The sequence below is a fragment of the Oncorhynchus gorbuscha genome, linkage group LG04 (genome assembly GCF_021184085.1).
Source record: "Oncorhynchus gorbuscha isolate QuinsamMale2020 ecotype Even-year linkage group LG04, OgorEven_v1.0, whole genome shotgun sequence".
Classification (NCBI taxonomy): Eukaryota; Metazoa; Chordata; class Actinopteri; order Salmoniformes; family Salmonidae; genus Oncorhynchus; species Oncorhynchus gorbuscha.
The window spans coordinates 21,501,037-21,528,713 of NC_060176.1; the positions used below are offsets into that span (position 1 = coordinate 21,501,037).

The 27,677-nt window shown below is 43.7% G+C and overlaps 3 protein-coding genes across 9 annotated transcripts; 2 read left to right on the forward strand and 1 right to left on the reverse strand.

The window, feature by feature from the left end:
- The first annotated feature begins 189 nt into the window (after positions 1-189).
- LOC124033835 (embryonic polyadenylate-binding protein 2-B-like) lies at positions 190-3,297 on the forward strand. Of its 2 annotated transcripts, none has more exons than XM_046346199.1 (6): positions 190-618; positions 1,148-1,244; positions 1,595-1,662; positions 1,804-1,910; positions 2,073-2,160; positions 2,307-3,297. In XM_046346199.1, exons 1-6 carry the CDS (start codon positions 550-552, stop codon positions 2,625-2,627), a joined length of 750 nt encoding a protein of 249 aa, XP_046202155.1. In that variant the 5' UTR covers positions 190-549; the 3' UTR covers positions 2,628-3,297. The 2 variants fall into 2 exon arrangements, with proteins under 2 accessions (XP_046202155.1, XP_046202154.1); XM_046346198.1 differs by having other exon boundaries at positions 201-618; positions 1,592-1,662.
- On the reverse strand, positions 3,291-4,831 carry LOC124033837 (trafficking protein particle complex subunit 2-like protein). 3 transcript variants are annotated; one of them, XM_046346200.1, is made up of 5 exons: positions 4,681-4,831; positions 3,855-4,027; positions 3,700-3,787; positions 3,528-3,607; positions 3,291-3,438 (listed from the first exon to the last, which is right to left on the reverse strand). In XM_046346200.1, exons 1-5 carry the CDS (start codon positions 4,711-4,713, stop codon positions 3,393-3,395), a joined length of 420 nt encoding a protein of 139 aa, XP_046202156.1. In that variant the 5' UTR covers positions 4,714-4,831; the 3' UTR covers positions 3,291-3,392. The 3 variants fall into 3 exon arrangements, with proteins under 3 accessions (XP_046202156.1, XP_046202157.1, XP_046202158.1); XM_046346201.1 differs by having other exon boundaries at positions 3,855-3,991; positions 4,681-4,794; XM_046346202.1 differs by lacking the exon at positions 3,291-3,438 and having other exon boundaries at positions 3,546-3,599.
- Positions 4,808-27,576, forward strand: galns (galactosamine (N-acetyl)-6-sulfatase). Of its 4 annotated transcripts, XM_046346195.1 has the most exons (14): positions 4,810-5,132; positions 5,447-5,570; positions 8,530-8,604; positions 8,686-8,788; positions 8,886-9,029; positions 9,668-9,734; positions 10,418-10,545; positions 11,637-11,776; positions 12,023-12,126; positions 15,742-15,878; positions 16,436-16,538; positions 22,048-22,169; positions 26,407-26,524; positions 27,141-27,576. In XM_046346195.1, the coding sequence occupies exons 1-14, from the start codon at positions 5,016-5,018 to the stop codon at positions 27,225-27,227; spliced, it is 1,569 nt and encodes a 522-aa protein (XP_046202151.1). In that variant the 5' UTR covers positions 4,810-5,015; the 3' UTR covers positions 27,228-27,576. The 4 variants fall into 4 exon arrangements, 3 of the variants coding, with proteins under 3 accessions (XP_046202152.1, XP_046202153.1, XP_046202151.1); XR_006838461.1 differs by lacking the exon at positions 27,141-27,576 and having other exon boundaries at positions 4,809-5,132; positions 22,067-22,169; XM_046346196.1 differs by lacking the exons at positions 22,048-22,169; positions 26,407-26,524; positions 27,141-27,576 and adding an exon at positions 17,579-17,799 and having other exon boundaries at positions 4,808-5,132.
- Positions 27,577-27,677: the final 101 nt, after the last annotated feature.

Genomic DNA, 27,677 nt, shown 5'->3' on the forward strand with positions numbered 1-27,677 from the left:
AGGCTTTCTACTGTTATTTTCATTATATTTCACATAGTCCATAGAGGGGGACAGTTGTCTACGGGCAGCATGAGGTATGGGCAGCATTTGGACAAGTCCCCTTATCCTGACATTGTAGTCAATAGCAGTTCACATTGAAACCACACGAGAATGCATTTATGAAAATAAAATGATACCTTATAGATTTATTTTCATAAAATGCCAATCCAACTACTGATGGGGCAAGCCCACAACCATGTGATGCACAGACAGGTGACAATTAATTGACATTCCCTCTCGTCATATTTGACAGACAGGTAAGCAACCACTATTGACAAGGGCGTGGGTAGATTCCGTCCGCGGGAAGATATTTTTATTTAATCCAAACAAACTTCCGTATATAGGCTACATTTATTAACCTTATTCAAATCGGAGAAGTGATTTTAAAAAACATCGATTGCATTGGAGTCTTCTACACTGGACTGGCTACTGGCTACAAGAGAGCGACGTCGCGGGGATTGAAGTGGCGTCTGCGGGCATGGGTTTGGTGTCTGCTGTTGAGCACTGAATATGGCGGAGCAAAGGCAAGATATGTACATAGAAGGCGAGCTCACGGGAGATCATTACATGGAGGACCCGGTATGTAAGAAAACATAAGATAATTGTATTTGGCCTTGCGTGATACAAATTGCAGGCTAGCCTACTGTTTTTTTTTCTTGAATGCGCAATTGATTGTAGGCTACATAACGTAGGGTCAAAGGATATTCCAGATAGCCTATTGTATTATTACTGCAGCACATATGCTACGTCTATGTTCTACCTATGTTACCTGATTGATATGACAGTTTTGTAGGTTTAAACTGCATTATCTTGCCACAATATATCCATCCACCGTCTCGCGCGCCTGCGTAATGTGGCAGCAGCAAGTGTGGTTCTGAACAACAATATAATTGCATCCTCAAACAACAACTTAAAACAGCTGTTCAAATAGGCCACTTGAGATGCTAGGCATCCGAAACTTCAAGGCGCTCTTATCTGAAACATTTCAGACATGTGTTTATGTTGTCTGAAAGTTTTATTATTTTTATGGTTTCATACTGCATATGCCTACACTACCCCTTATGACAATGCGTATTTCAGATGTTTTGTCATTTCCCATTGCATATAGGAGCTTGAAGCTATCAAGGCGCGGGTGCAAGAGATGGAGGAAGAGGAGCGGCTGAGAGCAGTGCAGTATGAGGCAACAGAGAGGCAGATCCAGGCAGGTGAGCTCCTGTTCAGCCTAGCCAGCTGGCCCACACCTGAGCCCATCTGCTGGGCTGGCCTGACACGGTGTGGCTCACATGAGCCTCATCATTGCCCAATGAGACGAGCAGTGAGCCGCAGCGTTCCAGAAGGTTTTTATCATTGCCCAAGGCCCGGCAGCCTATTTCAGATTATCCCCTCCTCTGACGGAATGGGGCTGTCGTCTTGCAAACTCCTCTTGATGAAAATATATCTAACTAGTCCTCAGTTCCTCTTGGTGTTGTAATTAGTTGCTTTGTGTTTAATGTCTTTCAATTTCTGTCCTGTGCAAGCAATATGCTCCAGTGTTCTCTTCTGTTCAAAACAGCAGGAATGTTCTATACAATGACCCATGAGGAAAGGATAGATGCTGACAACAGATCTGTCTATGTGGGAAATGTAAGGTTTATTTTTTGTTAAATTAATGTCTACATTTAGCATTCATGTCAAGTTATACACAATTCACATTTGATACGATATCCACACAGTAACCGAGGGTCCTCATGCATAGACTCATGATATTTTATGGACATTAAACAGGTGGAGTATGGTGCCACTGCAGATGAGTTGGAGATCCATTTCAATGGCTGTGGTCCTGTCAACAGAGTAACCATCCTTTGTGACAAATTCTCTGGCCATCCCAAGGGGTGAGGTTAACTATCCATCCCATCATGTGGGACCTCAGTTTCAATGCAACGTCCAATTACATGGTTTATGCACCATTTTATTTGTTTCTTGGACATTTTGTATGTTCTGTTAACTTATACACAATCACATACTCAAATTGTTAATGACTTTCTTTCTCCCAGTTTTGCATACATTGAGTTCCATGACAGGGACTCAGTGCAGACTGCCATGAGCCTGGATGAGACGGTATTCAGAGACAGAGTCATAAAGGTTAGTAGGAAAGGAAACCTGAATTCTAAACTCAAAACACACTTGATAGTTGCACATTCATGAATAAATTGAGCAGAATTTAGTTTCCCTGTTAATTATGATTCCAGGTCTTTTAGTAGGATGTTTCTGTGGCCTTTGCATTGCAGGTATTGCCTAAAAGGACCAACATGCCAGGAATCAGCACCACAGACAGGGGGATTCACAGAGGTGCTCGATCCAGGGGGCGAGGTTTCCACCCACCCAGATACAATGGGTATCAACAAGGCAGGTTCCGCTACAATACTGGCCCTGCCAGGTCAGTCTCACCACACCCCTACGGGCCCCCAGCTGGGAAGAGACACTGGGGGGTTCCTGAGCACCGTGAGCAGGGCCCTAAACGGCACCCATGCCTTCTTCTCATAACTCCACCCACTGACCACTCTGGGCCGGGGCACAGTGGACACATGCACCCGCAGCAACACTACTGAATCACGTCTGGATTCAAGTTATTGTTTGATATCAACATGGAATGAGAATTTCAGGAAATCGTGTCTTGCTCGTCTCTACTCTACTCATTTGCAAATTATTTTCAATGCATGTTAATGGGCAGAAATCGAGAGCAAAGCAGATTTCAACCTCATTGAATTAATTCATATGGCAAATTTTGTTTGTCTCTATAAAAAGTTATTGCAACTTAATCCTAACAAGAAAGACTTTGCAATGGCCATTTTGTCCTCTTATTGTAGGGGAAATGGATGAGGCCAGCCTTGGTTTGCTGCTTAATACGGTTAAAGATTGTGCCTATGGTGTTGTTTTTATTTATTGAGCAGTTTCTGTGCCATTATTTACCCCAATAACTTTGAATGCACAGCCATTTGCCATGTCAGATACTTTTTTTTTTTAAAGGATGTTTTGATCAGATCACTCATTCTGTTGGTGTGGCTATCGAGCTTGTAAGTATAGTTGTTGTAAAACACAAATGATAACATTTGGTGTGATTGGCTTTCTTTTTGTAACTATATTGACATGCAATTGGCAGTTTGAGCGACTGAGTGGTTGCTATGTACTTGAAGCAATGTTTATCGCTGTATATAATTTGTCAACCATCTTTTGCTTTAGAAATGAATAAATGAATTACACTTGAGTGCTTATTTGAAATGGAGGTTCTGATGGACAGTTTATTTCATTGTTATACACGAGGCAACATGTAAAGGGTTTCTGGAAATTATGTACAGATGTTCGGGAGGACAATATCAGCTAGCTTGCACCATCATTGCAGACACAATGCTGTCAAAGGCCCTGGAGGAAAAAAAGGTGGAAATCACAATGATTATAGCAATTTTGATATACACCATTACATAAGTAACAATGTAGTGGGGGTAGCTTACTTAGACTGAATGGTGTCTCCAGGATTGTAGAATGGGTTGCACATCACATCAGTAAATGAGTTGTGTAGCTTTCTGAACATCTGAAGGAAAGAATAACTGTCAAGTAGTTTCATCAAAACCAGATCCCCTGCAAGCCATTAAGAGTAACCTACAGAGTCAGGGGTTGACTTACACTTCTAATCTCATTGTCCCGTAGAGCTGTGTTTGATGAGTCCACGACAATGACAAACTTCACCTTCGAGTTTGTCACATAGCCATATCTGGTATGTTGGTAAAGGAGTATACATACAATTTGATAGTGTAATATACCATATCAAATGAGGATACACTTTGTAGTCCTCCGTTGGGTACAGCAACCCAAGGTAAAGCTCTCTCTGGTCTGCCATTGCTTTGCCGACTGCTGAAATCTTCTCCTCCACTACATCCAGAGAGGTATGCACCGTGTAGTGGAACTTCAGTTCATTCTGTACGGGTACACTTCGGATGAACAGAGGATAGTTCTAACAGAATAGAGAATGAATTGGTGCAACCTTCCATAATAAAACCTCAATTCATAACAAAAGTTAACCGGGCCAAATACTTGCAGATAGAATGTATATGGTGCTGGACCACAGGTTGAGGGTGTGCAATCTTTTGTTCTAGCCCAATAACACACCCGAGGGCTTAATGATGAGCTAGTTTGTTAACATTGGGTGTGTTGGGCTAGAATTTTAAAAAACTCAACCTTTGGTTTGGACCAAGATTGAAGAACAGCACTGATCTGCATTTGAATTGAATACGAATAGCGAGCTACGTCTGAACCTTTATTCTGAAGTCTGACTTGATGCATTATTATTGTATGCTCATCTCTCAAGTAAACTCTACGACATAGGCTACTAACTAGCTAGTCAATTCTAAATAAACCATACTCAATTTAGCTAACTAACTAGTTAGCCCAGCTGGCAAGCTACTACCTAGCCTTATAGCATCACAGTCACCACTCAGGTTCGTAGAGGGGTTGGGTTAAATGCGGAAGACACGTTTCAGTTGAATGCATTCAGTTGTACAACTGACTAGGTATCCCCCTTTCCCATTGGAGGCTAGTACATAAAAAATAGATGCAAATTACATTCCATCAAATGTCGATGTAAATAGCATTCTTGTTTCATTTTACCTCTTTAGCGATGACAGCTATACAGACCGCCATCTTGGAATTATGCCTGCTGTGCCTGCCAAGACGTATCACGTGACTGTGTGTGCTCGCTTAAAGACAAGCCAGATAACTTCAATTTCTCCCGTAATTTTGTGTAAATGTTAATGGAAAATAACGGGACTTGTGTTTTTAAGCGTGTCAACATCGGGTAGTAAAGTCAGCTAAACCCACTTGAATATGCGCAAGTGTTACGCTAAAAAAGCTCGTGAAAGCAAACAATGAGAAATCATCATGTGCTTCCTGAATGTGTTATCATGTGATACTTCCTCATCGCTTTCTTCGTCTTGCTTTCTGCAATGGATGTCTGTCTAATTCAAACTTTGATATTGTTTTGTAGTTTAATATGTTGTTTTTGGGCAGATACTCCTTCAAACAAGTCGACTCCGAACATTATCATTATTCTTATGGATGACGTAAGATGTTGATGCATTTTTAGTTTGGGGAGTGTTACTTTTGGGTGATGAGACAATCTGTAGCATGTTTACTCAAATGGAATGCTGACATGACTGGATGTGTCCTCTCTGATTATATACCACGTATACTTGAAATATATTGACATACAATAATACACAGCATGCCAAAATATGCTTTGTATTTGGTCTCTGTCAGGAAATGTTAACCATTTCTCTGCAACTCTATTTGAGATGTTGTGTTCTAACGTAAAGGCTGCTTATCATAGCATAAGGATCCACTAACATTTGACAGCTTGTTCCTCTAATGTTTTTAGATGGGCTGGGGAGATTTGGGAGTGTTTGGCCAGCCCTCCAAGGAGACCCCAAACCTTGACTCCATGGCTGCCCAGGGGATGCTGTTCCCCAACTTCTACACAGCTAACCCCCTCTGCTCTCCATGTGAGTGTCAACTACATGTCATACTTTATTAAAATCTCAATTCTTCAATTCATAGATATAAAAAAAACATATTACACTGATTATAAAGACATAAGGAATTCAATGTCTGAATAGCTAGTGTGGTACCAATTCTGGATAGGAATTGGCACCACATGCATAAGAACCTGACTGTCAGTGCAACAATCAATGATGACAATTCAATAATATTGTGATTGTCATTGAAGAGGAATAGTTGCAGTGATGGTAACGTCACTGTGATTAAGTGGGATTTGGGTGAGAGGTTGGTGGTAGGTGCAGGCATCCTTCTAAAACCTTTTGAAACAATGTGACGCATACATCAGAAGCCTAAGCTGTGTGTGTCTGGGTGATAGAGGGGAGAAGACTCATTATGCTAATAGGGATAATACACTATTGAAATATGCTAATTATACCTAATTTGGGAATTTGAATAAACGTGTTATGCAAAATAGATCGACCCTTTTCTTTTTTCTAATTAATATTTAAGCAAATAAGACTTAATCAATTGCTTATCTCATATATGTGTGTGTGATGTGAGTGCCTGAAGGAAGCCAACTGCATCATACCTGGCTATTTGAATTAACGCCACGGAGAGGGTATTAGAGGATTCAGCCACTGAATGTTAATTAGAAATGTAATCATATACTGAAATGGTACGTGGCTTAATCACAATATCCAGGGTGAGCTCCTATATACACTACCGTTCAAAAGTTTGGGGTCACTTAGAATTGTCCTTTTCATTTAGAATTTGTCCATTAAAATAATATCAAATTGATCAGAAATGCAGTGTAGACATTGTTAATGTTGTAAATTACTATTGTAGCTGGAAATGGCTGATTTTTAATGGAATATCTACACAGGTGTACAGAGGCCCATTATCAGCAACCATCACTCCTGTGTTCCAATGGCACATTGTGTTAGTGAATCCATGTTTATCATTTTAAAAGGCTATTTGATCATTAGAAAACCCTTTTGCAAGTATGTTAGCACAGCTGAAAACTGTTGTCCTGATTAAAGAAACAATAAAACTGACCTTCTTTCGACTAGTTAAATACCTGGAGCATCAGCATTTGTGGGTTCAATTACAGGCTCATAATGGCCAGAAACAAATATCTTTCTTCTGAAACTCATCAGTCTATTATTGTTTGAGAAATGAAGGCTATTCCATGCGATAAATTGCCAAGAAACTGAAGATCCCGTACAACGCTGTGTACTTCACCCTTCACAGAGCAGCGTACACAGGCTCTAAACAGAATGGAAAGACGAGTGGGAGGCCCCGGTGCACAACTGAGCAAGAGGCAAGTACAATTGAGTGTCTAGTTTGAGAAACAGATGCCTCACAAGTCCTCAACTGGCAGCTTTATTAAATAGTACCCGCAAACCACCAGTCTCATCATCAACAGTGAAGATGCGACTCCGGTATGCTGGCCTTCTAGGCAGAGTTGCAAAGAAAAAGCCATATCTCAGACTGGCCAATAAAAATAACAGATAACGATGGGCAAAAGAACACAGACACTGGACAGAGGAACTCTGCCTAGAAGGCCAGCATCCCGGAGTTGCCTCTTCACTGTTGACGTTGAGACTGGTGTTTTGCGGGTACTATTTAATGAAGCTGCCAGTTGAGGACTTGTGAGGCGTCTGTTTCTAAAACTAGACACTCAATTGTACTTGTCCTCTTTCTCAGTTGTGCACCGGGACCTCTCACTCCTCTCTCTATTCTGGTTAGGGCCAGTTTGCGCTATTCTGTGAAGGGTGAAGTACACAGCGCTGTACGATATCTTCAGTTTCTTGGCAATTTCTCGCATGGAATAGCCTTCATTTCTCAAAACAATAATAGACTGATGAGTTTCAGAAGAATGGTCTTTGTTTCTGGCCATTATGAGCCTGTAATAAAACCCACAAATGCTGATTTTCCAGATACTCAACTAGCCTAAAGAAGGCTAGTTGTATTGCTTCATTAATCAGGACAACATTTTTCAGCTGTGTTAACATAACTGCAAAAGGGTTTTCTAATGATCTATTAGCCTTTTAAAAGGATCAGTTTGGATTAGTTAACACAATGTGCCATTGGAACACAGGAGTGATGGTTGCTGATAATGGGCCTCTGTACACCAATGTAGATTTTCCATTAAAAATCAGCCTTTTCCAGCTGCAATAGTCATTTACAACATTAACAATGTCTACACTGCATTTCTGATCAATGTTATGTTATTTTAATGGATGAAAAATGTGCTTTTCTTTAAAAAAACAAGGACATTTCTAAGTGACCCCAAACTTTTGAACGGTAGTGTATATATTTTTATTTGAAAATATAGCCTGATGCAAAACCCAAATGCAAAGCTCAACTTGGTTCATACATACAGTACCAGTCAAAAGTTTGGACACACCTACTCATTCAAGTGTTTTTCTTAATTTTGACTATTTTCTACATCGTAGAATAATAGTGAAGACATTAAAACTATGAAACAACACACATGGAATCATGTAGTAACCAAAAAAGTATTAAACAAATGAAAATATATTTTAGATTCTTAAAAGTAGCCACCCTTTGCTTTGATGACAGCTTTGCACATACTTTTTTATTTATTATTATTTTTGTTATTTTTTTCCCTTTATTTCTTTATTACATTTTTTACCCCCTTTTTTTCTCCCTGATTTCATGATATCCAATTGGTAGTGATAGTCTTATACCATCGCTGCAACTCCCGTACGTACTCGGGAGAGGCGAAGGTCGAGAGCCATCTGTTTTCCGAAACACGACCCTGCCAAGCCGCACTGCTTCTTGATAAAATGCTTGCTTAACCTGGATCTAACTAGTTATATACTGTGGAACTTTATGTAAAATCACATGCAGCCTCTCCCACTTTAACTACGCATTCAGCTGATCATTTCAATTGTTTATCAAAACATGATATTGATGTCTCTTATCCTATCCTCTTAGCCAGAGCTTCACTTCTGACAGGACGATTACCAGTTAGGAATGGATTCTATACCACCAATGCCCATGCCAGGAATGGTGAGCTCTAACTCTCACTTTTGAGTTATACGTTCCTTGCTGCTTTGCCACACAAATTAATGTCACCCCTGACCTTTGCAGCCTACACACCCCAGGAGATAGTAGGAGGGATCTCAAGGGATGAAATTCTATTACCACAGATACTGAAGAAGAAGGGTTACGTCAACAAGATCATCGGCAAGTGGTGGGCACCATTCATTTTGATCTAATTTGAAGTGGTAACAATAGTGACAATTCTAATTCTGTGTTTCTCCTTCCCCCATCATTTGTCCTGGCCTAAGGCATCTTGGCCACAGAGCTCACCACCTACCTCTGGAGCATGGTTTTGATGAATGGTTTGGTGCTCCAAACTGCCACTTCGGTCCCTACAACAGCAGCGACAGGCCTAATGTCCCGGTCTATAACAACTCTCAGATGGTGGGAAGGTATACACACACACACACCCTGCACACACTCCTACTCTCACTCACTCACACAGAACAGAAAACATAAAAATCCTCTCTCCCGGACTCTTTCAGTGTTTGGCTCCTCTGAATGAGGATCGTTTTTTTTTTACTCTTCTCTGTACCAGCTGCGCTTGTGTATTCCATTTTCCGCCCATTTGTTTTCCCCAAAACAGGCATATGTGTATTCGGGGTCATTGGCGCTAGCAGGCGGGCGCTTTTTGCGCTTAGCCGTGGGTTTAATCAGCATAGCGTGCCTGAGCCTGGACAGACGCACACACACGCACCCAGGAGACGGCAGGTTGCGTTGGCGGCGTGTGAGGACACCTGGAACAGCCCGAGCATGAGAGAGACGGCGGGCGCTGCTGCGTCTACCGTTCCACGCTTCAGTACTATCTCATAACAGTTCCCCTGCTCTTCAGAGACTTCTCAAATCTGCTTCTCTAAACTTCCCTCTAATCACAGCCTGGGAGGACGGGCTTCTCAAAGTCTACTGCTGGGTTTTTGGAATAAAATGGATTGTTTATTAAATAGTGTTGTGTATGAGTCCCATTGAAAACTAATAACTATTGTACTTATGTAGATGACACGGAAACTAATGACCGACATTTGTTTTCTAGATACTATGAGGAGTTTGGGATCGATAAGAAAACTGGGGAATCTAACCTTACACAAATCTACTTGGAGGTAAAGTGATTGAGTGGCAGACGTCTGTCCCAGTTCTTCCTTACAAATACTACTTGTTGTTGGAATTTCCAGGTGAAGGAAAAGGAGACCAGTCATTGATAAAGTCAGTCAAAATCAATCCATTTGAATTATCAGTTACCACAGGGAGATGACTCCAGCACAGAAGCGGAGAAAATGTCTAACTGGCCTTCTCTAAGCATTGCCCTTCTCTAAGCATTGCCCTTCTCTAAGCATGCCCTACCTGCCCTTTATATTCTAATCTCACAGCACCAATGTTCTGTAAACACCGAGAGGCAGGTAGGAAGTCACAACATCAGCTGCTACAGAATCGCAGTGTCAGAGAATATAATGACAATCCATATCTTCTGTCCTTGTACCTCCAGTCTGGCGCCAATCACCATGAACAGATATGAGAATAATCCATAACATTCACTATCAAGTCTAGTGACCCATCAACCCAGACACAAATTAGTGTCCCAAATAGAACACTGGAAATCATCTGTATTATATAAAGGGGAAAATGATAATATGCTAAGCATTGTGTTAATTACTTTTCACTGAATATGAACTTTATTCATCTTAAATCTTCCCATTACACTACTGTTCTCTGTCAGTTTTGTAGTGAATTTTCTGGATGGCGTCTGGTCTGATAGCAGACTATAATCTAATTTCTTTCCTTCCAGGAGGGCCTTGACTTCATATTTCACCAAAACATGGCCCAGCGGCCATTTTTTCTCTACTGGGCAGCGGATGCTACGCATGCTCCGGTCTACGCTTCAAAACGGTTCCTGGGGAAGAGCCAGAGGGGGCGGTACGATCACAACACTTGAAGCTACAATCATAAAATGTCAATAATAAAGCCATATCTAGAAAATGACACTTAGCTGCAAAGTCTTACACAGAGACATGTGATATGTTGCTGACAAATCATGGAGAGTTTCTCCCAGAGCAGAGAGTTTGGACACTCTCTTGGTTATTAACCTGTATCATTGCTGGCTTTGTTGATCTGGCTATTATAGGACCTAATTAGTACATTTCTCTTGACGATTTTCTACCCCGGTACAGTATTTCTGTTTTTGTACAATGTTTACCAAACTGGCTTGTTGTTTTAAAACTCTGCTTGAATCTCTGGGTCTTAGGCCATTGATTTAGGGGCTTTGTGAATGTGTGAAGTGGATGAGCTGTGCCTGCAGCAGTGTTACGGGGTGGGGAAAGTCATTAGCATGAGCCACTGCGTATTCTACTTGGTGATCAATCTCTCATCTCACACCTGGAAACGTGAGCGGAATTAGATGCCACTTGGAAGAACAGAATCACAGTATCAACATGAAGATTCAAAATCGAAATGAGAAAAATATTGTAATAATGAAGAGAAGAAAAAACCTGTTTCCTGCTCTGAGGATATTGTCAATTAAATGTTGATTTTTCACACCCCTTTGCCCCTCTGTGGTAGTGGTGAGGGTTAAGGGATGTGTTGCTCGTCTGGGCTCAGGTCACTTAGTATTCCTCTCAGTCTCTGTGAATACTCAGGCCTCACTAAGCAGGCATTTCTTCAGAATGCCAAATGAGGTTTTTGTTGACAGAGAAATGGATCAGAGATGAAAAGTGTTAGCCAGGTGCCTGGGATAGGTGGCTCACACTGAGATGGAATGCTTTTCAATTTTTTTCCAACAGGCTTTTAGTCCATGTTTTTTGTGTGAAAACTCTTGTTGCTAAATATCAAATGATTTTTAGTAAATACCTAATTTACCTCCATGTTTTCTAGAATAATGTAGCTTGGTTGATGGGTTTGCCTAGCCCTAGTGTCTACACATACCTGTCTGTCTGTCTATGGTGAGTTGGGATTGTGCATTTGAAGTTCCTGACATACTGTAGTTTGAAGGACTTGTGTGCGTACTGCAGATACGGTGATGCAGTGATGGAGCTGGACTACAGTGTTGGGCAGATGCTGGCCTGGCTGCGTGCTCTGGGCATCGACAAGGACACCTTTGTGTTCTTCACCTCGGACAACGGGGCCGCAGTGATGTCCGGCCCCAAGCAGAGTAAGATCTGCACAACATCTCTCAACTCTTGATACCAACAAATGCAATTCCATGCATCTTTCTTACAGTTCTTGTATACATGCCTGTATGGATAGATGTGAGTAATGTACTCTTATGTCTATGAGTAGTATGTGTGGGTATTTTCTTTGTTTGGGGCTCCTTTCAGTTGTGTTTAAAGTAAGTTGTTTTAGTAATCTCTTTTATCATGGTGCTTAGCGTGTGAGTGATGTGTTTCTGTCCCCTGAGGTGGCAGTAACGGCCCATTTCTCTGTGGGAAAGAAACTACGTTTGAGGGTGGAATGAGGGAACCTGCCATCGCCTGGTGGCCTGGACACATCCCAGCAGGCACGGTGAGAACTCGCTTTCTCTCTGTTCTACCTGTCTGGAACATCTCCAGGTTCTAGGTGTTCTACTTGTCTGGAGTTGGGGAGCATCTCCTGGTATTTACACACAGCTGTGAGACACTGAATTGCTATATGTCTGTAAGCAGCTGGGTTTTTAGACAGGTACCACATTAGAAAGTAATTACACTTAGTCATTTCAATAATCGTCTCTCTCATATCATTGTAGTTCTTTCTTTCAATTGTGTATCAATGTCCTCAACATCATCACACCTCATCTCTCCTCAGGTGCTGGCATTGCAAACACAAACACACCATTTTTTGTTTGTTTGAATGTGTGGGTGTCCGCGCATGTGGGTGTGTATGTGTGTGCAAGTGTGGACTTTTGTCAAATACTTTTGTGAGGTGGCAAGGTTCATCTTCTTACCCCCCCCCTTTCCTGTCTTCCTCCTCTGTGAGGCTGTGAGGAAGACTTTCCCCCTGATCCGCTAAGCCTGTGCGTTCTGCAAATGACTTTTAATTGTATTAGGGGCAGCTGTGACACGGGGCTGTGGCGCAGAGGGATTTTTTCTGGAGGAGCGAGCGGAGGAAGCAGTCTGTAGGCTGAAGTAAGCCCTGCCCCCGGCTCATATCGGAGGGGTGTGCTGTGGCCTGATAGCGCTGCAGAGTGGCGAGGGAGAGGGGGATTGGGAGCATCTTAAGCGGCTAATCTGTTTGTGTGTTTGCTGAGGTTGGATTGAGCTGTAATGAGGGCTTCTGTATCTGAATATGCCAGGCGCACAGGATAAAGGACAGGAAAAAAGAGAAGTAAAGGGGTGGTTGGGAGAAGAGAGGGAAGGGTGCACCCGGTGCAGTGCTCTACAGGGTTTCTTCTGGAAAAGATGGCAGTGCCAGGGAGGTAGGGAGGGTTTTGTATGCAGGGTCTTTGGTGTGCTGGTGCAGTGCCATGACAGTCCAACCTCTATGTACGTTTGTCTGTAGCACCTGCTGGTGGGTTAACTAGAGAAATTACTGCAGATGAAACACTTCTGAGAACAGAGTATTGTGAATGAGGCACCGCTGTTATGCTGATGAACAGGGATCATCGACTAGATTCAGCCGCAGGACGATTTTGTCTTGAGAGGATGGTCAGGGGGCCGCAACATAATTACAAATCATTTCTAGACGGCATATTGACCGCAAGAAGCCCAAACAGATATAATATTTGACTAAAACATAATAATTTCAAACCTTGCTTACATTTTGTATACGATCTCATACATCTCTCTATTGTGCGTGGGAATACTCTATAGATTTCCAAAATTAAAAATCACTTGGAGCTGATTTGTTTTTGTTTTTTAGTCTTTTTATGTTCAACAATAAAAAATAATATAATAATACATTTGGCCCGCGAGCCGCCAGTTGGGGAACCCTGCCTAAAGCCATCTGTGGCTTTATTCTGTGGATTGGGCAGGAATACATGGGACTAGCTCCTTTGACAAAGCAGCTTTGTTGTATGGGTTTCGTTTCATCTCCCTGCTGTTGGGGAGGATGGCCAAAGAGATGATTTCCCTCTCTGTTGCTTTGTGCGGTGCTGAAACATATCTGTTCATCGGCACATTGAACAGTTTCATAAGCCCTGAACATAAACGCTGTGCATAATGGAAGGCCACACGTGCCACCTCGCTTTTATTAGGTGGATTGTTGGTACGGGGACCAGCAAACATTAACAAGGCCTACTCTAAATCGTTTCAGATGAAATGTGTTTTCAGGTTAAAAACTACAGCTGTTATACATATATCATATCACCTCATCATTGACGAAGCTGACACACTGATAGGAGTCATAGGTTTGGTTGGTCCAGTTTCAGGTTAGGCTAGGTAAAGTTATCTTCTAACATTCTCACACTCATTAAAATAATCTTCGACAGAGGAAGAGGACTCGATTACTACAATCCGTGTGAACGCCACAGTCTTATTGCACAGTGATTTGATAGATTAAACTAACAAAAACCGTTAATCCGTGTGTAGATAAATCTAGCATGCCATCGTGACTGTACTGCACGTAGCACTAATGAAAGTGTTAGTTGTTATTAATATTGAGGGACAGAGCGAGTTTTGGGAGATGTGTTGGAATGAGAGAGATGGGGTTGGCGGCGGGAGCCGGGCACAGGTTCACATTCCCCTGGTGACTGAGGGGCCGCGTTGGGATGAGGCTGGCTGGGATGGAGGGGGAAAGGGAGGGCTTTTTCCCCCAACACTGCTGCTGCTGCCACCGTCACAATCCCTTTTGTTGTGTTTATCAGCTGGGAGACACGGAGCCTGAGTGCGTTAGACAGGGATAGCAGGTCTGCCACGTCAGATAACTACCACCAGGGTTTAACCAAGAACCACACAGACAAAAGGCTGACAATAAGAGTAAATACAGAAAGAAATATACAGAATGGAGAGAAAAGTGTAAATGGAAATAAATGGGAGATAATGAAATGGTGTCTCAACTATTTAGACTTTAAAAATTTTTTTTTTAATGGATAGCTTTTTTTTGGTTGAGGATTTAGGGTTGTCTGTGCTACCTGGTAGTCAACTTCATTAATTATCCTTTTTGATTTCTCTCTTTTTTTTTTACATCGTGTGTGTGTTAAGCGTGAGAGTGCAGATAACGGAATGTGTTGCGGGGCCCTTTCTGGCTGGTGCAGTGGCTGCGGGAGAAAAAGGAAATCATTTTGGTAGTGTGTGCAGGCAGCTGATAGGAGCATGGCGGCGCAGCTGCTCTGGGCTGATAGCACTATCTGATTGTGAGCGTGCAGTCTCCCTCAAAGGGCTGCTCAGGAGAGAATGGAATGGAAGATCAAGGATGACAGTGAAAAAATTGCATTTTATCTGAAAATAGTTCAAAGTTTATAAATAAAATAAAGCTTTTCACAGGGACTGTGGAAGGGAGATAAAATAGCTAGCACTCGCCCGGGCCTCATCTTCTCTCTTTCTCCTCACTCCCCCTTTTCTCCTAATTTACAGAGGCGTTTGTGAGGTTTATAATAAACCTGCGAGCGCAGATTATAGAGGAGACTGAAGAAATGCATCATCAGGACCCCCCCCCCCCCCCACCTCCACTCCACCCAATACGCTGAAATGGTGGGCTTTCATAGGGGGCGCGTGCACACTGTTGGCCATTGTGCTGTCGTGTTGGGTTTCATGCATGGAGAGGGATCTCTTGGTGTCTCTGCAGGCTTCGGGTGTATCACAGCCTCCCAGTAGTGTGAATCACTCTGCTCTGAGAAGTTCTCTCTGCTCCCCAGCCCTGCTCTGATCACTGCGCTTCACAAGGCTGCCGCGTTTCGCTGTTCACGGTCCTGACATGGACACTCACCACATCTTTGGAGGAGACGCTCAAGCATTTTGACAGGATATTAATTGATTAAAGCAAATAAAGTGTTGTAATTTGGGGAACAAAGTTTTAGTATTTGTAATGAAATTGATCAGTTTGTGCATCGATCCGGTACGTATGGATGCCCATGCAAGCCATCTAACTTCCTGCAACAATCGCTGTTAAACTTTCATGTCAGCACCCATAGACAATGAGATTCTATCTGGGTTTGAATTCCAGTGTGTTACGGTTCAATACCAGGACTCTTTCTCCCATCTCCAGGTGAGCCAGCAGCTGGGGACTGTGATGGATCTGTTCAGCACCAGTCTGTCTGTGGCAGGCCTCAGTGGTCCAGACGACAGGCTCATAGATGGACTGGACCTCAGCCCTGTCCTCCATAACAACACACTCATCAACAGGTTAGAACTCGCAGCTGAACGAGGCTTAAATGGCCCTGTCAGCGGGATTCATTCATGTAAGATAAGGTGATGAATATGATGTGTTCTGTATACTGTTTGTATACTTGCCCTCCTAACTTGGTCGGTACACATAACTTGAACTTTGACCAGCAAAATCATGGACCACTCAATAAGAGTTTCATCACATGCAAGTCTGAAGTTGGGATTTGGCTATGAGGTCAGCTATGCCCTCTGCTGGTCACGGTACTTTGGGAGTTTGTGCCCCTGCTGTAAGATGGGCGGGCGGATGTAGGCTTTGGGAGAGCAGCGGCGGCGGTGCCCCCTGTAAGGAGGCTGCTGGCTGGTGCCCAGGGAGAGGGACCACCCTGGTGGATAAGGTGTTCCACCAAGCACATAATGGGATGAGCCATGGCAGTGTGGTGGTGGGGCGCGAGCCTGCGAGGGAGGGCCAGGCACTGCAGCACAGGGGGGGGGGGGGGGGGGGTTCTGGAGCTGAGAGAGGGCTGCTGCTTATCACAGGAATCCAGCAGTCACCAATCCCATTTCACACCCAACAGGCCCATCTTCTATTACCGCGGCAATGAGATGATGGCAGTCAGGGTTGGGCCTTACAAGGCCCACTATTGGACGTGGAGCAACTCGTGGGAGGAGTTTAACCAGGTGAGTCCCTCTTATTGACTGTAGTGTGTATTTCGTTCTCTCTCTGACTGTAGATTATCTCTCATTGTCTCTCTCTCTTTCATCCCCACATCCTCAGCAAGCCATCCACAGTGCTCTATAAAAACACACATTTGGTAGTCAGTGTTATCTTGAAAACAGCTCATCAAGTGGCTGTTGTGTACATCAGTGGCTAATGAATATTAATGAGGACACCCCACTTCACCAAAGTACTATCATTAATCAGCACTGGCTGTCGCTGGTGGAGCGTTCTCCCCTCCTGCTGAGTATCCTACTCTCCCCTCCTGCTGAGTATCCTACTCTCCCCTCCTGCTGAGTATCCTACTCTCCCCTCCTGCTGAGTATCCTGCTCTCCCCTCCTGCTGAGTATCCTGCTCTCCCCTCCTGCTGAGTATCCTGCTCTCCCCTCCTGCTGAGTATCCTGCTCTCCCCTCCTGCTGAGTATCCTGCTCTCCCCTCCTGCTGAGTATCCTGCTCTCCCCTCCTGCTGAGTATCCTGCTCTCCCCTCCTGCTGAGTATCCTGCTCTCCCCTCCTGCTGAGTATCCTGCTCTCCCCTCCTGCTGAGTATCCTGCTCTCCCCTCCTGCTGAGTATCCTGCTCTCCCCTCCTGCTGAGTATCCTGCTCTCCCCTCCTGCTGAGTATCCTGCTCTCCCCTCCTGTGCCCTGAGAAGTAAGAATGTGTTCTCTCCTTCTCGAGGCACCCTTTAAAATATGTCCTGCTCCTCTCCCTCAGAAACCTCTGTTTCAAACGTGCAAGTTTGCATTATGCCCCATCGGTTGCTTAAATTGCTCTCTCCTAGAGGGCCGCTGAATCAATAGCAGCCTCCTTTATCAGCTCATGTGAACTGGAGTGGAACTTCACAAATAATGGCGTCTGATTGCCTGTGTGTTGCCTATCGATTGGTATGTGTGCGTGTGTCCATGAATGTGTGTGTCTGCGAGCAAAAGATGGTTTGAAGGGGAGGCTCTGGGTCTCCAAAGCTGTGACTCTGAGAGTTAATGTGTCGGTTCTTCACCAGAATGGGCAGCATGCATTCAGAGCTTTACAATGACCCTAGACCTTCACATCTCACCCGAGAGCATCCATCACACAGAAAAACCACTCTTTATTTCAAGCAGTTTTAAATGGGTCTGAATATTGTGCTGAAACGTTGTTCCATCATTCAAGCTTACTATTTTCTCACCAGTTGTAAGTAATGTTGTGCATTTACTATTTATGTGAAGTAAAAAATAAAACAAGGATGGTGTGTCTTTCTGAACTTGATATTCAATTATGGCTTAATAGCCATGAGCTCTACTGTGATTTGTCTGGTAAAATCTAAGAGATTTGGTGATGTGCAAAAAAGACATTTCACAGGGTTAAGTGGATTTCATCAAACACTCTTTTGGATGGTGTGGTAATGGTGTGAGGTGTGTTGGGAATGGGAACGGTCTGTGTCTGATGTTATCTGCTCTGCCTGATCTTTGGTGGGTAGCATACATTTAATATGACTCTTTATATAATATTTTTCTTTGAGGAAAATATGAAACCAAAATTCTACTTTTGCATTCCATTTTATGTCCCTAGATTCCTCCCCTCATCTTATAATGCAGGCTACTTTACTCCATATTTAAAAGAACATTGCTGTACGATCTGCTATCTTAATACCATGAGAGATATGGAGTTCTGCTGTGTCTTTTTCTTGGATACAGATTAAAAGGGCTTTCTCACAGTTCAAGGAGATTTAGGCTCTTTTACATTTCTAAGACCAAAGCACAGAGACTGCTTCAGGACACTATGTGGGCAAGTCTGGATCATAGTGCACTATGCAGTGTACTGAAGTGAGGTGTGCCTGTGCTCCTTTGAGCGAGGCTGCTTGTGGTCCCAGAGGGGAGTCTGTAGAGTGCCTTACAGATGAGTGCTCTCTCAATATTAGTCTTGTTGCTCACAAGGACACCTGAGAGGTCTCCCCAGGGGGTCTGGAGGGGGCTGTGACTCAATCAGCCTCTGTCAGAGCCAGGCTGCTACCCCAGAGAAGGGGGGGGGGGAATAGGGGAGCAAGCCTGCACACTTTTGGGGGTCGGCAGGACAATTGTAACAGGCCATGGCCCCACATTCTGACTGGCAGATAGAGTAGCCACATACAGTTGAAGTCGGAAGTTTACATACACAGGTTGGAGTCAAGTTGACTGTGCCTTTAAACAGCTTGGGAAATTCCAGAAAATGATGTCATGGCTTTAGAAGCTTCTGATAGGCTAATTGACATCATTTGAGTCAATTGGAGGTGTACCTGTGGATGTATTTCAAGGCCTACCTTCAAACTCTGTCTCTTTGCTTGACATTATGGGAAAATCCAAAGAAATCAGCTAACACCTCAGAAAAACATTGTAGACCTCCACAAGTCTGGTTCATCCTTGGGAGCAATATCCAAACGCCTAAAGGTACCACTTCATCTTTACAAACAATCGTACGCAAGTATAAACACCATGGAACCACACAGCCGTCATACCGCTCAGGAAGCAGACGCGTTCTGTCTCCTAGATATGAACGCACTTTGGTGCAAAAATTGCAAATCAATCCCAGAACAACAGCAAAGGACCTTGTGAAGATGCTGGACCCACTGGAATTGTGATGTAGTGAATTATAAGTTGGAAAAATTTGTATGATGCACAAAGTAGATGTCCTAACTGACTTGCCAAAACTATAGTTTGTAAACAAGAAATTTGTGGAGTGATTGAAAAACGAGTTTTAATGACTCCAACCTAAGTGTAGGTAAACTTCCGACTTCAACTGTATATCCACAGTAAAACGAGTCCTATATCGACATAACCTGAAAGGCCGCTCAGCAAGGAAGAAGCCACTGCTCCAAAACCTCCATTAAAAAAGCCAGACTACGGTTTTCAACTGCACATGGGGACAAAGATCGTACTTTTAGGGGAAATGTCCTCTGGTCTGATGAAACAACAATGGAACTGTTTGGCCCTAATGACAATTGTTATGTTTGGAGGAGAAAGGGGGACGCTTGCAAGCCGAAGAACACCATCCCAACGGCAGCATCATGTTGTGGGGGTACTTTGCTGCAGGAGGGACTGGTATACTTCACAAAATACACTGCTCAAAAAATAAAGGGAACACAAACAACACAATGTAACTCCAAGTCAATCACACTTCTGTGAAATCAAACTGTCCACTTAGGAAGCAACACTGATTGACAATAAATTTCACATGCTGTTGTGCAAATGGAATAGACAACAGGTCTATAAAGGACTGGTTCTGCACGTGGTGACCACAGACCACTTCTCAGTTCCTATGCTTCCTGGCTGATGTTTTGGTCACATTTGAATGCTGGCGGTGCTTTCACTCTAGTGGTAGCATGAGACTGAGTCTACAACCCACACAAGTGGCTCAGGTAGTGCAGCTCATCCAGGATGGAACATCAATGCGAGCTGTGGCAAGAATGTTTGCTGTGTCTGTCAGCATAGTGTCCAGAGCATGGAGACCCTACCAGGAGACACGCCAGTACATCAGGAGACGTGGAGGAGACCGTAGGAGGGCAACAACCCAACAGCAGGACAGCTACCTCTGCCTTTGTGCAAGGAGGAGCAGGAGGAGCACTGCCAGAGCCCTGCAAAATGACCTCCAGCAGGCCACAAATGTGCATGTGTCTGCACAGACTCCATGAGGGTGGTATGAGGGCCCGACGTCCACAGGTGGGGCTTGTGCTTACAGCCCAACACCGTGCAGGACGTTTGGCATGTACCAGAGAACACCAAGATTAGCAAATTCGCCACTGGCGCCCTGTACTCTTCACAGATGAAAGCAGGTTCACACTGAGCACATGTGACCGACGTGACAGAGTCTGGAGATGCCGTGGAGAACATTCTGCTGCCTGCAACATCCTCCAGCATGACCGGTTTGGCGGTGGGTCAGTCATGGTGTGGGGTGGCATTTCTTTGGGGGGCCGCACAGCCCTCCATGTGCTCGCCAGAGGTAGCCTGACTGCCATTAGGTACCGAGATGAGATCCTCAGACCCCTTGTGAGACCATATGCTGGAGCGGTTGGCCCTGGGTTCCTCCTAATGCAAGACAATGCTAGACCTCATGTGGCTGGAGTCTGTCAGCAGTTCCTGCAAGAGGAAGGCATTGATGCTATGGACTGGCCCGTTCCCCAGACCTGAATCCAATTGAGCACATCTGGGACATCATGTCTCGCACCACAGACTGTCCAGGAGTTGGCATCAAAGTTGGATCAGCCTGTAGTGTGGTTTTCCACTTTAATTTTGAGTGTGACTCCAAATCCAGACCTCCATGGGTTGATAAATTTGATTTCCATTGATAATTTTTGTGTGATTTTGTTGTCAGCACATTCAACTATGAAAAGAAAAAAGTATTTAATAAGAATATTTCATTAATTCAGATCTAGGATGTATTATTTTAGTGTAACCTTTATTTTTTGGAACAGTGTAGATGGGATCATGAGGAGGAGAAAATTATGTGGATATATTGAAACAACATCTCAAGACATCAGTCAGGAAGTTAAAGCTTGGTCGCAACTGGGTCATCCAAATGGACAATGACCCGCAGCATAGTTCCAAAGTTGTGGCAAAATGGCTTAAGGACAACAAAGTCAAGGTATTGGAGTGGCCATCAAAGCCCTGACCTCAATCCCATTGAAAATTTGTGGGCAGAATTGAAAAAGCGTGTGTGTGTGTGCAAGGATGCCTACAAACCTAACTTAGTTACACCAGCTCTGTCAGGAGGAATGGGCCAACATTCACCCCACTTATTGTGGGAAGCTTGTGGAAGGCTACCCAAAACGTTTGACCCAAGTTAAACAATTTAAAGGCAATGCTACCAAATATTAATTGAGTGTGTGTAAACTTCTGACAAACTGGGAATGTGATGAAAGAAATACAAGCTGAAAGAAATAATTCTCTCTACTATTATTCTGACATTTCACATTCTTAAAATAAAGTGGTGATCCTAACTGACCTAAGACAAGGAATTTGTACTAGGATTAAATGTTAGGAATTGTGAAAAACTGAGTTTAAATGTATTTGGCTCAGGTGTATGTAAACATCCGACTTAAACTGTAGGTAACAGTCACAGGCATACCGTAGCCCCAGGGCAGAGAGAACACGTTGACAGGTTTGAGGTGAGAAAGCCATGATACTATATACTAAACAGATATCGTCACACACACTATACACCATGTACTGTACACATCTACACTCCGCTCCCTTGCACAGATTCCTCCATATCTTCAAACAGAGACTGCATCAGGGTCAGGTGTGCAGTGATTGGGTCGGTCTGTAGGTGGACATCATTGACAGCACAATGCATCTTGCCATCCATTTTGTCTTTTTAATTGCATTTTCTTTTCAAGGGCACTTTCTCAGGGTCAGTTGAAGTAGGTTATCTGTTACCACCGCAGTCTCCATTGTCCTCTATGAAGTGGGCGTTTAGGAGCTAAAGATATATTGTGTATGTATGTGTCCACTCTAACAGGGCATTAACTTCTGTCCAGGCCAAGAGGTGGCAGGCGTGACCACCCACACCCAACAGGAACACACCATGCAGCCACTCATCTTCCACCTGGGGCGGGACCCCGGGGAGAAATACCCTATCAGGTGAGTGCTCACTAAAACAAACAAAGATTCCCTGGTGTACTGTTCGATTGTACTGAACGTAAAGTGAAAGGCAAGGGAAATATAGACCGGGTTTGGTGTTGGCCAGCCAATCTGCACACAGCTCAGCAAACAGCAGGCCTCTGGTTAAATAAGAGAAGACAAGAGCAGAGGAGGAGGAGGAGGGGGTTGTGGGATGTTGGTGGACAGGATCTATAGGGTCAATACTGATCCAGTTGTGGGAAAGAGGCACGGTGAGGACTGAAGATTGATCTGTGCAGCCCCAGACTGGCTGATTAAACGCTATTCTTTGTGATTGCAAATAGCTCTTTAAAGCTCGCTTTCTTGCCTCAGACCCACTGCCAGAAGTTAATATTGCAAGACAAATTGTTCTTGTATAAATCGAGAGTGCTGTTTAATGGACTTTTGTGTTCAATCGAACATGACCCCGTATCTATAGTTAAAATTGTGTAAAAAAAAAACAGTTGGATGTTGCGTTCGTTTTGATTTAGAATAGTGATGGTAATGATGGTGTAAAAATGTGGACAAAAATGGCCTTGAGTACAAAAGAGGCATTATTATTTTTTACTTCACTTTTTTTATCGCCAAAGACACTCATAGATGAACAAAAGCCTGACACATTCATATAGTTTTCATAATGATTTGATGAGGGAATACAATTTCCTATTATCTAGCTTTCTCTCTGATCCGTCTTCATTCTCCTTAATGTTTTCTTCAGTCGGATTAGCTCCTGTCCCCCAGGCTGTTTCACACCCTCTGGCTGGCTCCCTCCCTTACCATCTCTCTCTCTCTCTTTCTCTCTCTCTCTCTCTCTCTCTCTTCCTCTCTCACTTTATCACTCTCTCCTCCTAATCTCTCCCACACTCCTTTTTTCACTTGAAGGGAGATGGAATAATTAAACATTCATGTTGTTTTTGATCAGCCCATCTCATCTCGGCTCTCTTCTATTCATTCCGCATAATTAAAAACAGAAAAATCTATAGCAGTGTTTTGTTGAATGCATTGAAGCGTTTATTTGGTCGTGTCCAAGAGTTCTGGAGAGGAGGAGCTGGTTTGGCACCTGGAGAGAGGACCCTGCGTCCCCTCTCCCTTCTCCAAGTGGGTGGGGGTCATTGGGGTGGTCTGTGAGGTCACAATATTCCAGCCCCATCTCTCCAGCCCCAGTAATGATACCCAGTCACCCTCCACCCCCATTGCCCTCCCTCCCACCTCCTCCCTCTCTCTGTTTCCCTCTCTCCTGTCTGTGTGTCAGGCAGGCTGCTGGCCATGTGCTCCTTGGGCACCCAGCTGGACCGGCTGGCCATCATTAATCTCTGTCTGCACCTAAAGAGCCACTTAAGATGATGTAGGGCCTGTCTGCACACATACCTTCAGTTGTGTGGCAGGCTGATACTACAGCAGTAACACACGCTGCCCAGGCAGTCGCTCCACTGTCCCAGCCTCTTAGGATACATGGAAACACTCACTAGAGACCTGCTGCAGGAATCCAGGGGAATACAGAAGATGCTTTTCCATTCATTTCGGAGTTAGGATATTTCATATTTTGTGTTTCTCATTGATGTACAATAACAAGACCATCACAAGCACACAGAGATCAGCATTCTACCGCTGTGAGACATATAGATTTAGATTTTTCCGATTGTCAGTGAATTTTCAGACTGTACACATGTACATGAGCACATGAAATTGTTCTTATTGGTCCTCTTCTATTGGTGTGGTACATGACTCCTGTGGTTAATAGTGGGAAGGTGTGGCTGACTGGGTCCAGTGTATAGTAAGACAGCCCAGTTCTCCCTGCCTGTGTCCCAGTGGGACTGGACTTAGCCCTGCCTCTTGCTGCTCCGGCTCACTTCCCCTGGGCCCTCGTCACCCTGTGCTGAGCACTTAAGTCCCAGCCTGCCTCGGGCTAATGTAGCAGGCAGCCCTGCACACTCTGGCCTCATCTGCTGCCGACAACCACTTCAGCCCCCAATCAATAGTCTTCACCCGAATTGCTCAATTTCCACAGGAGGAGGAGAAAGGGCTGAGGTATTTGATTGTCTCTTCAATTCCCTCTGCTTGATGCCTGCCTGTGTGTGTGGGTTCGCTCTACCAGTGGGGTTATGAATCACTAATCAGAGTGTAGTGACACACCTGAGCAATGCTGCCTTCCCACTGGGTGTCATGCATTATAAATCAAAAGAGTTCATTTGCATGCAGCGTTATTATTATTATTCCAGTTTTTTATTTAACACCAGTGAGCTAAGGGTTCTAGTAATGATAATGAGGCTGTGCTGACTGGGGTTTTCTTTATTTGTGGAGAGGGAGGAGAGAAATAAACATTTTTTATCTATATATTTTTAGGGTTAGGGTGCTCAATGCATAGACAAAGAATAGTCTTAACTCCAAAAGGGCTGAGCGTACACTTTGCACACCACACGAAGCTGCTGAGAGGGGGAACGACTCATAACAATGGCTGGAATGGAGTGAATGGAATGGAATCAAACACATGGAAACCACCATGTTTGATACCATTCCATGATTCCGTTCCAGCCATTACTATTTGCCCGTTCTCCCCAATTAAGGTGCCACCAGCCGCCTGTGTTGCAGACTACGTTTGGTCTGGCTCTGATGTATGGTTCTAATATTTAGTGAGATAAAGCAGCTTCAGAAGTTATCTGAAAACGAATCACAGTGATCAATACAGAGCAGAGAAACAGATAGGATGGTATTGAAATCTTCATTTTGATCAAGATATTGTCTTTGGTCCATGAAGCAGAATTTGTGATTTCAAATACATACATAGTGAAATTTTGTCTGAAATGAAACACTTGTTTCTATAGAAACCTTTACTCATTAAAGATATGATCTAGGCCGTGGTATGTTGTGATTCTGAGTCATTGCACAGTATTGCGTCATCACACAACCATAAGAAATAACCAGCAAGCGAAGGCGGAGAGCAGATGGTAAGTTTAGACCGCCATGGCCTTGTTAAGGACCTAAAGGATGAGTTGGGGTGGGGGAACACTGGAGCAGTAGAGTAGTGAAGGTGGGAGAGCAGAGGGTGTGAATATAGGACTAGCAAAGACTGAGGGAGGGGGGGGGAGCAGGTGCTATTGTGTGGCGGAAGACCCACTGCCCTCTGGGAGGGGGGGGGGGGGTGTGAGCCGGACAGGGCCTAGGGTTATTATACTAATTGACACTTCACCTCGCACACGCGCACACCCTCCCCAGGGGCCAATCAGAGAGCTGGCTTTGGAGGGGCGGGGGAGATGGAGCTGGCACAGGTGCTGCTTGCGACTGTATTATGGGTGTAATTGCACTGGTGATATTTGTCTATCCACGTGTCGCGCCACCAACCGCCCACGCCCCCCCCCAAACACACAGAGCCCATTAACCCTACAGGTCCTATTGAGAGCAGACAGAGCAGTGTTCCTTTGAAACACTTCAGGGCCTCTGCGTTTTACACACTGAATAGAATAATGCACAGAGGTGCTCCGCCGTGTCCAACAAGAATAATTGAGAGACAGGGGATGGGAAACATGGCCCATCCTGCTGAGGGCAGCCCCGAAGGGGCAGTGTGTGTGCGTGTATACGCTTGTGCATGAATTGATAGGTGTGTTTGCTATCAAAAGGCTCTCGTATGAGTTAAGCTTGTCGGCTTTAAACTAGCGTTCAGTCATTAGTGTACATTCGCTATGGATTATATCAGTTGTTTAAAGGCAGGCAGGTGTCATACAATGATAATAGATAGTCATTTTAGGCTGCAGAGCACAGACTAAAGCTGCAGATTTATGAAACCGATTTCTGAGAAAATGTTTTACTAATCATACAGAGATTGTTTTACACTGGTCTATATTGTAGGCCTACTGTGTTTTGTGTGTGCATGTGCATTTGTGTGAGCAGTGACCTTCTGTCATCTGTCTATATGCTGTGACCGACATCTATTCTCTGTGTTAAATTGTATAACCACGCCATTGGTGTGGTGTGTGGAAGAAAGTGAAATACTGAGTTTGTCCTTGACCACGCTCTGATTGGAGAGCCATGTGCATTTGTTCAGACATTTTAGGTGAATCTGTGTGTGTGTGTGTTAATGTGTGAATACAAGATGTGGTTGCATGCCTTTACTGTGCTGTTGTAATTCTAGATGTTGTGGCCATATGCCAATATTGCCTGACTTATGTTTGTATGTGTGGTGAGTGTTTTGCACAACTACTTACGTCTGAGTGTTTCTCTGCAGTGCTGTGACTAAGGAGTACCAGGATGCACTGAGTCGGATCACAGCAGTGGTAGAGAAGCATAAGAAGGGTCTGGTACCAGGTGTGCCCCAGCTCAATATGTGTGACATGGCTGTCATGGTAAGATCAATATTTCACAGAATGTCCATTCCCCATGTGAAACCAGTTTTAAAAATATGATACATGATACATTTTATGTCATATTATTGTTCTGTGGCTTTTGTTTTCGCTGTTAACATCTCCGTGTCTTTCTCAAAGAAAATTATTTTAGAAAATAAATTGACGAAGTGCTTGCTGTAGTGACACCTTTTCTCGTTTCCTCTATCTTTTATAACGCTGAATTCTTTCAGTGAACGTTGTGGACACAATTTCAGATTTGTTTACCAGATTTATCTTCTTTCCCTTTGTTTGTAAAATAATAGACTCTCTTATTGTTATTTTGGAAAAACACAGCAGTGTGATTCTTGGACCTTTTGTCCCAGCAATGTTTTGTGGACTTTAGCTGCTTTTGGAAAAATTAGGGAGTGTTTGTCTCATTGGTTTTGGTTTTTACAAAACAGCTAAAAAGAAACATTGCTGTGTATGCTCATTGCTAAAGCACAGTTTGTACATCAATGTGAGATGTGTAGCATCAGCTCCCCCATGTGGTTTCCTTGGAGAACATAATGTAAATCATGTTCAGCTCAGGTGAATGAATGTATAAGAAAATGTTTTCTGTGGGTTCTTTCACTAACAGAACTGGGCCCCTCCAGGATGTGAAAAGTTAGGAAAATGTCTTAAAGCACCCAAGTCACAGCCCTGGAAGTGTGACTGGCCACACTAGCTATCTGTTTCAGAGTCACCCTGGGAAAAGGGAGGATGTCAGCGAAGATGCTGCCTTGATGAAGAGCCATTTTCAGGAATTCAACTTGAATTTCTATTAGTTTTTAACTTGTAATGTTGAAACAGAACAGCATATGGTTTGAATGAAGGACATTAACAATGGGACGAATGTTGTCTGGGTTCCATATGATTATTAATAGAATGAAGCTGATTTGCAACTGCTTTTTTTTGATGCCATCTATGTAGATGTGTTTCTCTCTTTACTTACTTATGCACTATTGTGGAAGACTTATTGAAATAGGGCAAAACCTTTTTTTTTTCTCCAACTGGAATAAAAACATTTGATCCAACTTTGTCTTTCATCTCTTATGAGATGGTTTTTAGTGTGTGACAGATCAAAGATTTCTGTGTCAACCGATGGGTCGTCACTTGCTTCCACAGTCAGTCTTAA

What these genes read in the sequence shown, in the direction of transcription:
- LOC124033835 (XM_046346198.1), top strand. Translation starts at nt 550, where the DNA reads ATGGCGGAGCAAAGGCAAGATATGTACATAGAAGGCGAGCTCACGGGA. An exon ending in ATCATTACATGGAGGACCCG is followed by an intron (nt 619 to 1,147) that starts GTATGTAAGAAA and finishes CATTGCATATAG; the next exon opens with GAGCTTGAAGCTATCAAGGC. An exon ending in TCAGAGACAGAGTCATAAAG is followed by an intron (nt 2,161 to 2,306) that starts GTTAGTAGGAAA and finishes TTTGCATTGCAG; the next exon opens with GTATTGCCTAAAAGGACCAA.
- LOC124033837 (XM_046346200.1), bottom strand. Translation starts at nt 4,713, where the DNA reads ATGGCGGTCTGTATAGCTGTCATCGCTAAAGAG. An exon ending in CCAACGGAGGACTACAAAGT is followed by an intron (nt 3,788 to 3,854) that starts GTATCCTCATTT and finishes CCAACATACCAG; the next exon opens with ATATGGCTATGTGACAAACT. An exon ending in GGGACAATGAGATTAGAAGT is followed by an intron (nt 3,608 to 3,699) that starts GTAAGTCAACCC and finishes TCTTTCCTTCAG; the next exon opens with ATGTTCAGAAAGCTACACAA.
- galns (XM_046346195.1), top strand. Translation starts at nt 5,016, where the DNA reads ATGGATGTCTGTCTAATTCAAACTTTGATATTGTTTTGTAGTTTAATA. An exon ending in TTACACAAATCTACTTGGAG is followed by an intron (nt 9,735 to 10,417) that starts GTAAAGTGATTG and finishes CTTTCCTTCCAG; the next exon opens with GAGGGCCTTGACTTCATATT. An exon ending in GACACATCCCAGCAGGCACG is followed by an intron (nt 12,127 to 15,741) that starts GTGAGAACTCGC and finishes TCCCATCTCCAG; the next exon opens with GTGAGCCAGCAGCTGGGGAC.